At 45.2% G+C, this 14,136-nt stretch overlaps 1 protein-coding gene across 2 annotated transcripts; it reads right to left on the bottom strand.

Annotated features, from left to right (window-relative positions):
- Positions 1 to 2,162: 2,162 nt before the first annotated feature.
- On the bottom strand, positions 2,163 to 13,764 carry LOC135919721 (kelch domain-containing protein 2-like). Of its 2 annotated transcripts, none has more exons than XM_065453579.1 (10): positions 13,451 to 13,764; positions 12,931 to 13,001; positions 11,053 to 11,274; positions 10,209 to 10,302; positions 9,394 to 9,462; positions 7,232 to 7,371; positions 5,835 to 5,947; positions 3,981 to 4,141; positions 3,601 to 3,647; positions 2,163 to 2,411 (listed from the first exon to the last, which is right to left on the bottom strand). In XM_065453579.1, the coding sequence occupies exons 1-10, from the start codon at positions 13,601 to 13,603 to the stop codon at positions 2,279 to 2,281; spliced, it is 1,203 nt and encodes a 400-aa protein (XP_065309651.1). In that variant the 5' UTR covers positions 13,604 to 13,764; the 3' UTR covers positions 2,163 to 2,278. The 2 variants fall into 2 exon arrangements, with proteins under 2 accessions (XP_065309651.1, XP_065309652.1); XM_065453580.1 differs by having other exon boundaries at positions 13,508 to 13,760.
- Between the last annotated feature and the right edge of the window lie 372 nt (positions 13,765 to 14,136).

Genomic DNA, 14,136 nt, shown 5'->3' with positions numbered 1-14,136 from the left:
AAATTTTTTATTTATTTTAGGAGGTGGGGGGGGGGGGGGGGGCTCTGCTTTTTTTGGCAATGTGGTGGTCTAAATGAAAAATATGCTCCTTGTGTTCAGTAGAGTTTACCTTTTTCTTTTATAGGTAGCAAACCTAGTACAGTTCAATGCAGGAGATGCTGAGCAAGGAAATTTCTCCCTTCTCGTATAATGTTCAGGTAGAAGCTCCCAAGGTAAAGCTTTGTCTCGAGGAATGGGAAGGCAACAGTGTGAAAGCAATGGAGCTCGGCATGTGATGTTGTGTAGTTTAACCACATCATGTTCTATTATCGCAACGGAATGGCAAAGCCAAAGGAAGAGAAGAACATGTTTAAAGGTGGCAGAGCACTAGTAGGCATTAAAGGGAGTCTATTGACACAAACGAGGAGTAATACCACCGTCGCACATTGAACGACCATTGAAATCAAAGACAATTGAAACCTGCGAGGCCTACTGGCTCCCTTTTGCAAGCTCGCATTAAGGAGCCAACGTGTAGATTCCAATCATACTATTTGCTTTCAACGCTTGCTGCAAGCCAGTCTGCGACTGCCGAAAGAGGCCTTTTTGTTGCAACAGACACAAGACATATTTTTCCGAGGCTTAAAGGGCCCTGAACCACCTCCGACATTGTTTTAAAGGTTTCAAATAAACAACTTTTAATAAATTGTTTGCGAATGCGGCAGCACTGTGTGCCAAAGGGATGCCCCATATTTGCTAAAACAATACCATGCTCCTCTCCTGGCCTTTCCCTGCATAGCAATGTGAACGAGGTGCTCCAGGCGATGTTACCGGGGTAAACACTGTCGACTTGTCGGTCTACAGGGAACTACAGCACCTACATGATAATGGCCGACTGTCTGCTTCGAGAATGGAGGGGGCTCGACCGTACTGCACCAGGGAACCTTCTATGAAGCTTCCATTCAGTCAGCTCCAAGCAGAGGGCGTCAAGGGGGCCGACAATGGAGGAGCTTTGCTTCTAGTGTGCCAACGCGACCCTTAGCTTTCCCTGCACTGCATGGAAGTATGTGGCGAAGAGGAGTGTCAGTGGAGAGGATAGCGAAGGCGAGCAGCCGCCTAGTTGTTTGTCAAATGCCCGAAACTTTGCTACTGTGACACCATTTCTAAAAGTTATTTCGCCAATATGTTCTTTGTAGGCTACTAGTAGTGCACATCAGCCACTGTGCAACTAATTTTCAAGCTGATGGTGGTGCAGTGTGGCTGCAAGGGATGCCTTAGTGAAGAGCTCCAAATTAATTTTAACCACCCGGGTTTCTTTAATGTGCACCAAACTTCAAAATGCAACCACTGTTGCCAGTAACTGAACCCGCAACCTCGTGCTTAACAGCAAAATGCACTGAAATGGATGAACATATAAAAGAGGCTAACGATGAAAAGGTAAGTTAAAGCCGTGAATTTTAAGTTAAAGCCGTGAATTTACTTTGGCAAAGTAAAAATGTCTATTCTTTCTTATTGCTTACCTTTTATGCCACAAACCTTAAATATGTAAATTCTGCTGCTCAACAGCAAAGCTCAGGTGCAGTTGCTTTCCTGGGCACAAATTTCATTTGGCAGAATGGTTAGATAACCGTTGGACCATTATGGTTACAGAATGGGTACCAAGAGAAGGGAAAGCGCAGTAGAGGACGGCAGAAGACTATGTGGGCGATGAAATTAGGAAATTCGTGAGTGCTAGTTGCAATCGGTTGGCGCAGAACACAGGTAATTGGAGATCGCAGGGAGAGGCCTTCGTCCTGCAGTGGACATAAAATAGGCTGATGGCGATGATGTCACCGAGAAGCTAAACACAAGCAGCTGGAAGCCAGAGTACCGAGGGGATCGATTTTTGTCAGGCACCACCATACGAAGCCAAGGAAAGCGCAGGGGAAATCAAGTGTGGTTTTTAACTGATATGTAGACACAATAAGGCAAGGGGAAAAAGTGGACAAAAAAGACAACTTGCCACTGGTGGGAACTGAGCCCACACGTTCCGCATTACGTTATGAGGCTCTACCATTTGAGCTACAGTGGTGGTTATGCTCCTCGTACACTTTCTTGGGTATTCATGTAGTATGTGTATGAGATCTGGCCCTGGGAGTGTTAGCAAGTGCCACTCATGGCAATGGATGACAACACAACCAGACGTCTTGTTGATAGAATTTTTTTTTTACTCTGCCTTATAAATTAGAGCTCTTTCTGTCAATTTTATATACAAGTTGATATTGCATCATCATTTCATGTGAGCAATGGTGGGTCTCGTTGTTCATGATCCATCGAGCCTGGAGCCCTGCGTGTTCCCGTGCATGAGGTATAGCGTGTCTCGGACAGACGGAGGCAGCGTTGGCCACTGGGACTGGAGAAGGTGCCTCAGTCGTAGAACTTGCTCCAGGCAGATCCTGCAGGAATAAAAGGGAGAAAAACCTGCACTACTGCTCCTGGTATGGACGACCTTGTGTGCACACTGGGTTCTCGCCACCATGGTGAAGAAGAGATATGCGAGCGAGCATAGAACGCGCGTAGAAAGCTTGAGCACCACGCATACTCAACTAAACATCTCATTTGGGTTTGCTGGAATGCTCTGCCATACACATTGCAGGTCGATGCTATGCAGCGTACGTGCTAATGCAAGCCTGGTTCCTCGCAATGGGATAGGTTGAATATCTTGGCAGGCTCCCACGCTTGCACCGCAAAAGGGTCATTGACATGAAAGCGGTGACGGATGACTGCAGGAGGTACAACTTTTTGTTGACGCTTATGCCATTCTCGACTTTATCAGAGCAAAGCAAACTAAGAAGCGCGGCATGCTGCGATATCTTGTGCATTGGTGCAGAAATCCCACATGGTCGTGTAGCGCAGCCTAAGTGGCCTTACAAATGCCAGGGTACTCAGCCATACGATTGGGTGAGCTTGTCACAGCTGCTGTTATCTGGCATATCATCCTTCATAATTGGAATCAATTGTTATTGTGCATAATACAAGTACATTTAGTTACACAGTATCTACAGAAGGAGGACTCGTAGTCAGACTGTAAGGGCGAAACTTCCTACTAATAGTTACAAAAATGAAAGTAAGAATTATTACAGCAAACAGCAAATTGGTGTATACATGAATAAAATATGAGCATAAATGCATAATAAACAATCAAACATAGGTATGAAAGAAAAGAAAAAAAAAGGAAAGAAGATGCAAGAATATTGCAAGAATGTGCGCAACTCTTTATCAACTTATGGCAGAATATTCTTTAAGGTTGGGGGGCAACATATTCTATAGCCAAGTTGAGGCGAAATTAGCAGGCAACAAAAAATATTCTGTGAAGCAAATCTCGTAGATGCGACATAAGGGGATCTAGGTTAATCAGAGATATTATAGGGAGTTTTCCATTGATGAATTAGTAGAAACGCGACTAATGTGGCCTACACGACTTTAGGTGAAACTTTGCCAATTTCCAGCACGAGTTGCGAGTGCCAAGCCTCAGCAGTAGATTTTCCAGCATCAAGTCAGCATCAAATAAACTACACTGGGGCTGGACAGCACGCTGAGACACATGCACAGCATGGTATTGCTGCTCTACCAATGTCAACTCACCGGTACAGACTTCTTGGCGAAAAGGATAGGGTGATGATCGTGTCCTCCTGCGAGGAAAAAAAAGTAATGTAAAACACCATGAACCACTGTTTCTACAGCAAGGAAAATCATTGGACGAAACCAACAGCTGGCTACTGGTGGCGTTATACTCGCACGTGAGCAGCGATAAGAAACTTCTCAGTGTGAATCTTTTCATTAAGAGTCTCCCCCTACGCTGTTTAATATGTCCCTTGGCAAACACTAACTAGCCAAACACTGGTTACTTTCACAAAAATGCAGCTTATCACCACCATCGATCGGCTCTGCAGATGCTATTGGTGAGCGGAGGGCGGCTGGAGACCGAACCAAGTTTCATGCCCAGTAAAATACCATCAGCTTACCGCATGGATGCCACCACGCTGAAAGATGTTCCCCGCACAGCCACCAAATACGATGACCTCATTCTCGCAGCTGAGGCAAGCCGAATGCCAGAGCCGTGGAGGAAGTTGCAGCTCCACACGGACCCACGTCAGGGCAGGAACCACAAACAGCCAGCAGTCAGCTGCGATGGTAAGAAAATTTTCGCGCAAGATCAGCAGCTTTTTGACAGAGCAGCTGCCTCCTAGCTGCTACATGTTGCCAGTATCGTCAAATATTGATAGCAACAGACAGTGGCCACATAAGTTTTGGGGTGCTCGTCTCTCTCGTGTCCCCCCATGTTTGTCTTCCCTGCATGGTAATAGCATCTCGCGAAGGCCGGCTTCACCGCTTGACACACATGCGATGGTGGAAGTCAGTGCTGCAGTTATGCAAATGTGACAAAAGATGGCGTGAGCGTTCCGATGCGGGTGACACCTGAAGGTATGGATATTATAAGTGCAAAAAGAGCTTGCTTTCTTCTTTTCAGCAGCAGGACTTTGAAACGTGCAAACTAACTTTGAAACACAACACTAGCACTCCAAATGCACATAATTGTCACCTCCCCCACAATGAGCAACCTACAAGTCATCTGCTTCTTGGTGCTTCACAACTAAAAAGGACCACAACACAGGATGCAAAACAAGAGACAAGACCCACTGTACTGTCGCACTTAACCCACAGAACATCAACTCACCCAAACTGGCACCTTACAAAACACTTCTGACTCTTCAACAGCTGTTGCCCGAGCAACTTCCACAATGCTGGTGCTGAAGGAAGCTACTGTGTTTGTCAAACCTGCCTACTTGAACACATGAAAATGATTACACTCGAAGCCAAAAAGAACTTATTTAAGTTTGTGTAAATATACTAAAAGCAGTTTTATTACTCATGCCACTGAGTGTTTGTTGAGACATTTGCGAGCCTCTTTCTCTATGAACACTGTTAGCACACACACTGCTCTAATGAAGCAGCTAGAATTATCTGGCTAACAGAAATATTCATGAATATTATTTGTGAAACATTCATGTAACGAGTCTAAATTTTGGCTGCCACTATACATTCTGTATTCATATTTGTTCGAAATCAGTTTTGCTTTAAACCAAATGCAAACCAAAATACTCAGATTATTTGAGTTGCTATGGAAATTGCAAACAAGCTCTGAAAAATCTGGCACTTTGTGACAAAAACAAAATCATAAACGTTGGCAGCTACACAAACCGCTCCAACAAGAAACTCTGAATGCTCCTGCCTTGAAAGTTTCAATACGAAAATATAACCACTTATCAAATATTTACTATTGATATTACTGATCTTCAAAAGCCAGTACACCTGTCAACTTCACTTGCTCGGCATAAAAACAAGCCCAGAGTTTTTTTTTTTTTTTTATGGCACGAAACCAGGCTCACGACAGTTGAGGCCAATCACACAGCCTCAAGGTTAGAAGAGCAAGCTGGCATCTTTCCATGAAATGTGTTGTATGTCAGTTTCAGTTCCTTCACAAGTCCAGTTTTAATTCTTGGAACCCCACGACTCTTTGCAATTTTGGCTCTGTATCATCTTTGTCATAAAAAATGTGCGCACAAGTCATCGAAGTGATAGAGCACAGAGCTGCCGACAATGCACAGACACACACAATTGGTGAACGATTTACAGCGCACTGTTTTATAATGTGGCTGCAGTTCTGCAGAGAAGGGTGGTGTGGTCACTTTGCTCTGTTCATACTACAGTCGGGTTTGTACAAGCTTCTGTGGTGCCATAGGAAACATCTCGTCTCACTACCGTATTGGCCATAACTAGACGATTGCTGAAAACGGTGTTTGCGTACGCCGACTTACACAGTGGTTCCTCCGTTTGGCTGAACCCTCCATAGAGGACGACGCGGAACGGGGGAAGTGCCGTAAAACTGTGCCACGACCGACCACGCGGCTTCTCACCAACGGTGTCCAACCTGCAACAAGGATGCATCTTCTGTTACCAATGACTGAGAAGAGAGGCCATGCATGGACAAATTACCGCATCGCACAACCTTGACATCAGCAGCATGCATCAAGTCTTTCTATCTGATCGCATCATGTATGTTGTTCAACATGTTGAATGCAAACTAATCAGCTCAATGTTGCACTTTCGTGATGTCGGTAGGCCCCAGAGCAAAATAATTGTATTCACTGAGCAGGGTGCCCCGAGATTTCTGGCCCGAATGAATGTTGCAGTGCAACACATTTGCCCATCTTTTGGGGCCCATAACTGAGTAGTTATCGTGTTTTGTTTCTGCGCCAAGCTGGTACACTTGCTTTCAGCTGTTCACACACTCACCACATCAAATGCATGAAAACCACAAACAATCTGCAGTGCTTTACCAGCATAAATTGAAATGCGAATAAACAAATAAAACTGATAAGAACACCTGTTATGCCTGATTACATTACAGTTGCAATGAACAGTCACTCCGTGGACAGTTTAAAAGCATGCTGCATACTATTTGGAGCCCAACAGAAGGCATGGTTAGAAATGCGCACAAACCAAGAAACTCAGCAATACACTGTGGGCGTTACCAACTTGTTTGTGTTTCACTTTATGCCGATGTAGTACATGGCCATGCATAAATACTAGCCTCGGAATACGCATGGCGTTCCTGCACCGAATGTCGACGATGGATGTCCGCCGTGTTGTCAGTGCACAAGTTTGCCCAATAAAGCTCGTATTGGGTGGCATCAACTGACTGTAGCACTGCCAAGCTAGTAGGCATCACAATTTGATACGAGAAACCAGATGAAGGTATGCCAGTAAGCTCGCCCGAAGGGGCAATTGCTCATTTACCCTACATGAGGGGTCTTAAGCTCCAAAATTGCAAGTTGGCTGTCATGGAAAGCTCTGCTCCCACCGTGCCCGCAGGCTCCTTAGCATGTTCAAAGTGAAACGCTTTCTCTGGCTACTTTGATTGCTTTTCCTCATTGCTTGATGGTCGGACTTGGCAAGGAAAACATTCTTTCTTTTGTTCAATAGGGCTATTCGCATACATTGACAATCATCATTGATAGTTTCTACACAATTTTTATTCAGAAATGTAACGACGATGCTACCTGGGTTTTGAAAACCCCTCCCTTATCTCAACCTTCCCAAATTTTAACAACAACAATAATAATAATAATAACACCAAAGGCCAGCATATTTTCTTTGTCGTGCCTTTTTACTATGTCCAGTATAAGGTTGGTAAGGCTGCGGGGCCACTTACGTGCCACTCCACTGCATAGCATCGAGGTCTAGCCGGTGGATATCGTTAAGCCTGCTCTGCTGGTGCCGGCCACCAAAGATGAAGACGAGGTTTTCAATTTGCGCAGCCGCATGAGCTGCTCGGGCCACCGGTGCTCGGCCCTGGAAATCAAATGGAACTCTCATATCACCGGAGAACTTCAAGCATGTAGCCACATAGTATCTCAATCAAAGTTTAGGTTTGGTGTAAGTCTCATGTGACACTCCAACAATAAATAACAGTTACAAATCCTTTTCCCTGCACCACTTTTTCATTGTAGTAGAGATTATACAGACACTCCAGCTACAATCACATCATTGGCGGCAATTTGTCCCGGGCAGCGAAAGACAACATTCTGCGTAAAACAAAGACAGCATTCTTTAGTCGAACTGCCATGTGGATGCAGGATTCAACAAAGCAATTTGCAGAAAGAGTAAACGCTACACGACGCCCTGGTCACAGCATCTGATAGTACTATAACCAGAGATGAAGAAAAAATGAATACACCAGTGTATCTCTTGTCTCGTCACATGGTGAGGCTAAAGACTACCTGTTGAGTGTACCCCAAGAGGTCCGTACATCACAGTGCCGAGTGGGTTAACCTACAGAGCTAACCAATAAGTGCCCCCAGCAGCGTACCTCAGCGGGTCTACCAGGAAGCCATGGCTTTAACAACTGTCCTCCGACGGCTTTTGTTCATTTTTTTTTTTCAGGTAATGCAACCAGCTCACAATATAAACAGTTGTTGACAAAATTTCAACTGCAAGTCCTAAGCAGCTCATAAACACAAGCTGCAAGAATTCACAATGTGCCGAGGAAGAACTCGTTGCATTTTTAGGTCGTAAAGATTAACTTGAAGTTAGCTTAGATGGACGTCTTACTCCTCTGGAATACTAAGATTAAAGTTAAACTCTGTGGTTTACATGCCAGAACCACAATATGATCATGAAGCACATCTTAGTGGGGGACTCAGGATTAATTCTGACCACCTTGGATTCTTTAAAGGAACACTACAGGCAAACATTCAGTCAAACTGAAGTCATACAATAATGCTAGAAAACATTCAAGGCATCAATATTATCGAGAACAGAGCTTTTTTTTGCAATTGAGAAATTTAGGTAGATGAAGCACATGATTTGAGACTCCACAGGGAGATCCTAGCACTATCCCAATGACGGAGCAACATCTCAGTACAATTCCGCCACTGCTACTCGACCACTGATAACAAAAAGATCATTGCACTGCATTATAACACAGAAGAAAATGGTACTTGTCTCTTTCTAATCAATTTTTAGAAAAGAGAACTCATTGGCATTACCTTTGACAGCGATGCAACAGGTAGGCGAAAGGTTGTTCTGCCCAACTCCGCACCATCTGTGCTCTCATGCTTTGATAGTTTGTGTACTACGTAGTGCCACGCTTGTTCTCCTGGCTCGCAAAGCTCACAGTAAGGAAGCAACCACATGCATGCGATATTCAAGTAACAAGCAATGCAATAGACGGGCCTTGTTGTACTTGCTGTGGGACAACTACAGTAGAACTTCGGCTGATACGATCCCGTTATGTACAATTTCCCGGTGCCAATGTTCGTGATAAAGAACACAAAAAATGACCCAACAGAGCGCCGCTTATTTTTCTTACTAGTTCACATGTTCCCGTAAAACACAATTTTTCGGAACCAACGGTACACTGCCAAACTGTGATCATATGTTTTTCGGCCTCCAGGTCCCGCGTAAACAAGAAAATGCGTGAGGTGTGCACAATCAAGAACAGTATATAGCCACCTGCTGTGGCAGCTTCAGTGCAATACTCGCCTGCCCGTCTCAAGTGAAAACGCCGGTGCTCACTCAGTTTCTTATTCTGGCACCAGCAAACCTTCTCCGGGGTCGTCGCAATGCATTCACATCTATCGCCACCCACCCTGTTGCGATAAGCATCTTCGCCTATCTGTTTCACAGCATGTGGTGCCGTTGGAAGTATACTGCAAGCCTTCAATAGGCGACAATCCGAGAGTGCCGCCATTCCTTGCTGATGGCGATGTGATGCGAGTGTCAAGTTTCAATCCTATGGTATTCGCCCAATCTAGGCTGATTAAACATTCCTCTGTTTAGTGCCCCACCAAGGAATCAGATTCAGTTACAAACCTTGTACATGGGCCAGTTCCAAGTGTTGGTGTGGGTGTTGAACACCACCAACTGGTTGGTCCATCCCCTCTGGATGAAATGAAAATGCAAGCGGCCAGTCAATTACACCAGAAAGAGGACAGGAACCGAAGACACTGCTCCGAACAACAGCCTTCTGTCAAGGTGGGTTATATACAAACAAAAAACTGACACAAGATATGAAACGCAGAATTTAGCCTGTAACATTTAGCTGTACTTAACGCAGTGGACAAAGAGAGTCCTTCCTTTTGGCTTCTATCCTATGAGTTACACAAAATATCACCACGAAAAGGAGATGTGAAAATTATCTGTGGTAATCAGTGGCGTTAAACTCACAGAGACCAATCAGCTAAGCAATGAGCGTGTTTTAATAGCGACATTTTCTGGCAAAATTGAAATATTTGAGAAATATGTTCTTTAAGAAAGTGAATGAAAAACAATCTTTTCTCTGCTTCCCAAAACAGAAGAAGCAGCTTGAAGCAGAATTGTGGTGAAAATTTTTAAATGAAAAAAAGAAATGAATTTATGCTTTTCAATGCTACTCAGAAGTCCATTTATTCAAGAACTTGTAGATGAGCAACAACAAAAAGCTTCCAGAGTTCCAGGTTGGTGAGCTTAAGCGAGCCCACTTTCCCACAATATGTAGATTCAAATATTCATGTAATTACATGTATAATTCGGCCATAAGTGAATACACATTCAAAGTAAGTGATTACGAAATTTTAAAACTGAAACTGAAAGTATTCGATTCATATTTGAGTATTGGCACAACCCTACAAAAAACAGTAAATACTTACCCAAGGTGCTTGCATGTCATGGACGTAGGCAAAGTCTAGCGGCCGTTGCACTCCCGCACGTGGCACCATGCCAAACCCACCAAACACGTAGAGACTGCAAATGCATGGACAGATGACAACACTTGTTTTCAAGCATGCTTATTCGCACCAAACAGGAGGAATGAAACAACAGAGCAATCAGAAAGACTACACAAGATTGACACAGGTCAAACCTTCAGGTTCCAACACCCCTACCCCGCGACCTGCAACTTCCTACTGCTACTTTTAAGTGCTACTTTTTAAGTAGCTGAAAGCTAGAAACTAGGTTTGGTGTGTCCGTCTGTCCTCTCTGTTGTATCATCATCAAGTCAACGCTGTTGTTTTTTTATAGTCGGCCTCCTCGTCAGAGAAAACTTTGCCCACCACCGGCTCTGTGATGCACAATTTAGAGTTTGACGAACTAACTACTGTTCTATCACGCAGCTTGGCCACTTGGCATATCACTGCACCACATAGTGACTCAGAGTGGTGGCGTCGGCGCATACATTTCGGAGGCCACAGCGGCCAGTACTGCGGCAGACGAAGGTGATTAAGAAATTAAGAAAAATAAAAAAACTTCTTGAGAAGATGGCAGTTTCCACTATAATAGCCTGCTGCTGTCTCAGCAAACGAGCTCAGAGCCACGGGAAGTGCTGGTCTGCTGATTTTTATTTTATTAGCCTTTAAAGCTTTCTTAAAATATATCAAGGCAAATGTAACAATCATAGCGAGTAAGTTTAGCGACACTGAAGTGAAAAGGATGAGACGCAAACGGAAGGAACTGAAGCAGGCCGCAAAGGCTCATTTGGTTGCCCCAGTGTCTCACCAGTCCTGGTGCGTCCAACCTGCTGTCTTGTCGCAAGGGATCGGAAGGTTTCCCTGCGCATCCACCAGCTCCCACGTGAGCGTGGTCAGGTCGAGTCGGTACAGCTGGTTGGTGTTGCGGTCGGCATGGAATCCACCAAACAGGTACATCGTGTCCCCCAGCACTCGGGCCACTGCACCCGAAGTGCCTGGTGGGACGTCTCCGGTCAGATTACGCGGGGTCCTGTGTTAGGTACATGTTATGAAACGCAGTGAAAGTGTAATTGTTACAACTATTGTTAGAATTGTTTCATTATTTATTCACCGTAATGTGTTATGTAATGTTATGTAACCCCCTATGCATTGCCTGTAAAAGGGTCTTTAGGGTACATAAATAAAAAAAAAATGTTTGAAGGCATATGTATATTACACAAAGAACGTAACCCCTGGCAGCATTAGTAATAGTCACACAACCAGAATAAATGAACCAAGCTCGCATAAAAAGACAATTTTTTTTCCACGCAGATGATTCTGCTGAAAATTTTGCATCACAATGGCAAAGCTTATAAGAAAAATACTTTAACTGTATCAAAGGTAGGCTTCACTGCACATAGGTTGGTTTCATAGCACGTTTTGAGTTTTCTTATTTCCACATACCACTGTATCGCTCTCACTCGAAGAAGCTGAGCTCTCTGAACCATTATGCTTTCTTTGTCACACTATCTTGAAGCGTTCACTCATCCCATGAACGATGCCCTCTTGAAAGAAGCAAAAAACAAATAGACTTAGTTGATAACTTATTTCAGTAGGCACGTTATGCCATGTGGTGTTGTACAAAACAACCACACAACAGATGACGAGCACAAAACGGTGCTGGACGAGTTGGGCTCGTCGTTCGTCTGTTTGGCAAGTGCATGCATGACAAGCTGAGCTTGTCTTCTGTCCAGAAAGGGTTAACAACACACATTTGAGTGCTAATTAAGAGGGTCATATTGAAACATTCGGCTAAACCCTAGTAGGCTCATAACTTGGGTTTTATCATTAGTGGTTTTACCAGCATGCAGCGCACGTGACAAAAACGAGGGAAGTCGCGACGGGCAAGCCTCGATTCGAAAGTAATGTTTTCAGCTCGCAAACCGCGCCAAACTCGTCAACCATGCAAAGTTCATGGGAACTCTTTTACGTGCATGTATACAAACCAAAACGAATCAACCAAATTTTTTTTATTTGCTCGGCGCCAGTGTTCAACACACCTTATGAAGACGCTTCACTTTATTCGTTTCGCCTGTCTAGTGCGTGTTGGAATGACGCGCGTTTCCCACCCAACACGAGCAATAAGTACCGTTCGACGTGCTTCCCAGCACGACGTGAAGTGTTGCCGTGAAGCCAGCCTACTTTCGCACGCGCTCGGGCAGTTTCGGATTCGGCGAGACTGCCTGCAGCCTCCCGTTTCGCTAACTCACCATCGTCAAGTGGAAAAAGACAAACCCTGTTAAACTGCCTAATGCTTTCATTGTAACTGAGGCGATAAAAAAAAAACGACACACGCGAGATCACCAAATCGGAGAGTCGTTGGCACACTGCCAAATGAAGCAACCACATGGCTGCTCGCGCGGCTGACTCGCAGATGTGCCCTTTTGTTTCGCGAGACGCCCGCCCGGGCCAAGAATAGCTGACAGCCCGAAATGGCCGCGTTTTCGAAACTGTTCCCTTTCCTTGTTGCCGACAATGTTGCAACATGCTCGATTGCGGACGTCACTGGCAATCCGTGGCCCATGGCACCCACCACCAAGTCCGTGTGCTTTGTAGTGCTTGTCACGCGAGCATAAGTCGTAACGTCCCACGCAAGTTCGCGACAGACGTCATGCTGACACCGCTAAGAAACGTTCAACTTTCTTACCATCTTTCGAGGAAAGTGTCGTAAAACCAGAGCTCATTGCCGGGCAGGTACCTCGTCGATCGCTCCGTCTCCTGCAATGGTTCGCAACCACAAACTGTAAGCGCTCCTTTCCGCGGAAAGGGTGTGCAGAGTGCACGCACCGTGCACAACGTCGTCTAACGTTGTGCAATTCGTCAAAGCGAGGTGTCCGTTATGTAGTTAATTAAACCACGATGCACACAGCTAACCGCGAGCAAACTGCAGGCAGCGCTGCAACGGTACACCATGCATCAGCCGGTCGTTACGGCAGCATCATTACACATACCCGTGTCGTTCATGGTTTCGTGAAGACGGTTGACGGCAAGTTTGAACACGCTGTGCGGTTAAGCGGGCTTCGTACGCTGTCAGAAGCAGCTGTGTCCACATCGCGCGGCGTCGCTGCACTTTCGAAGCGCAGCGACGACCAAAAGCGAAACATGCTCGCACAGCGATGGCTATTAATAAGCACGCATCGTTCGTACCAAAACAAATAAACACGAACCGCCGCCTGCTGCGGGAATCGCCGGCGTCGCAAATGGTCCTCCTCTGATGAACCTACCCGGTAGCCTCCCCAGACGAGCACGCCGTTCTTGTACGAAGTGGCGACGTGCCCTGTCCTCTGGAGCGGCTTAGTAGCGCTCTCCGCGTTGCTCATGCTGCTCGTCGCGCACTGGCAATGTATGCGACGCTTGCATTTGTAGAGCCTACTCTTATCGCCGCACGACACGCAGGCCGCCCGATGAAGCTCTAGAGACGTTCCTTTTACGCTCGATGAAACTGATAGCTTCTGTTGGCTGGGCTCTAATCGACTCGTGTTGGCCGCTAGTGTTGTAATACACTAGACTGATGCGACCGGTGACATAAATTGTTGTATGAAACTCTGCAGCCGGCGCCTATACATTGTTAAAAAGAAGTGTTTCGTTTTGTATGACCCACTAATATTTACAAGTTATAAAGTACCTTCTAAAATAAATTTGTGCAATGGGGTTGCGTTTTCTTTTATTTTACGTCTACAATTGCTCTGATTTTTGTGTTTGTAACACCAACTAAAGTAATCATTTGAGAAGCACGGATTTGTTTAATTGACTGCCCAAAGCGGGGTGATCAGGCAGGAGATTAAAACTCGCTGTACTGATGTGATAATAACCTTAAAATGTATGGCTAAAGGCCACTTTTCAGCATCTCTGA

This window comes from Dermacentor albipictus, chromosome 7 (assembly GCF_038994185.2).
Source record: "Dermacentor albipictus isolate Rhodes 1998 colony chromosome 7, USDA_Dalb.pri_finalv2, whole genome shotgun sequence".
NCBI lineage: Eukaryota > Metazoa > Arthropoda > Arachnida > Ixodida > Ixodidae > Dermacentor > Dermacentor albipictus.
This window is presented reverse-complemented; position numbering and strand designations above follow the sequence as displayed.

Excerpts from the sequence above, each read along its gene's own strand:
- LOC135919721 (XM_065453579.1), bottom strand. The coding sequence starts at position 13,603 with ATGAGCAACGCGGAGAGCGCTACTAAGCCGCTCCAGAGGACAGGGCAC. Across the intron at positions 11,275-12,930 it reads GACACTTTCCTCGAAAGATG|GACCCCGCGTAATCTGACCG; the intron begins GTAAGAAAGTTG and ends TACCTAACACAG. Across the intron at positions 2,412-3,600 it reads TCGCCAAGAAGTCTGTACCG|GATCTGCCTGGAGCAAGTTC; the intron begins GTGAGTTGACAT and ends TTATTCCTGCAG.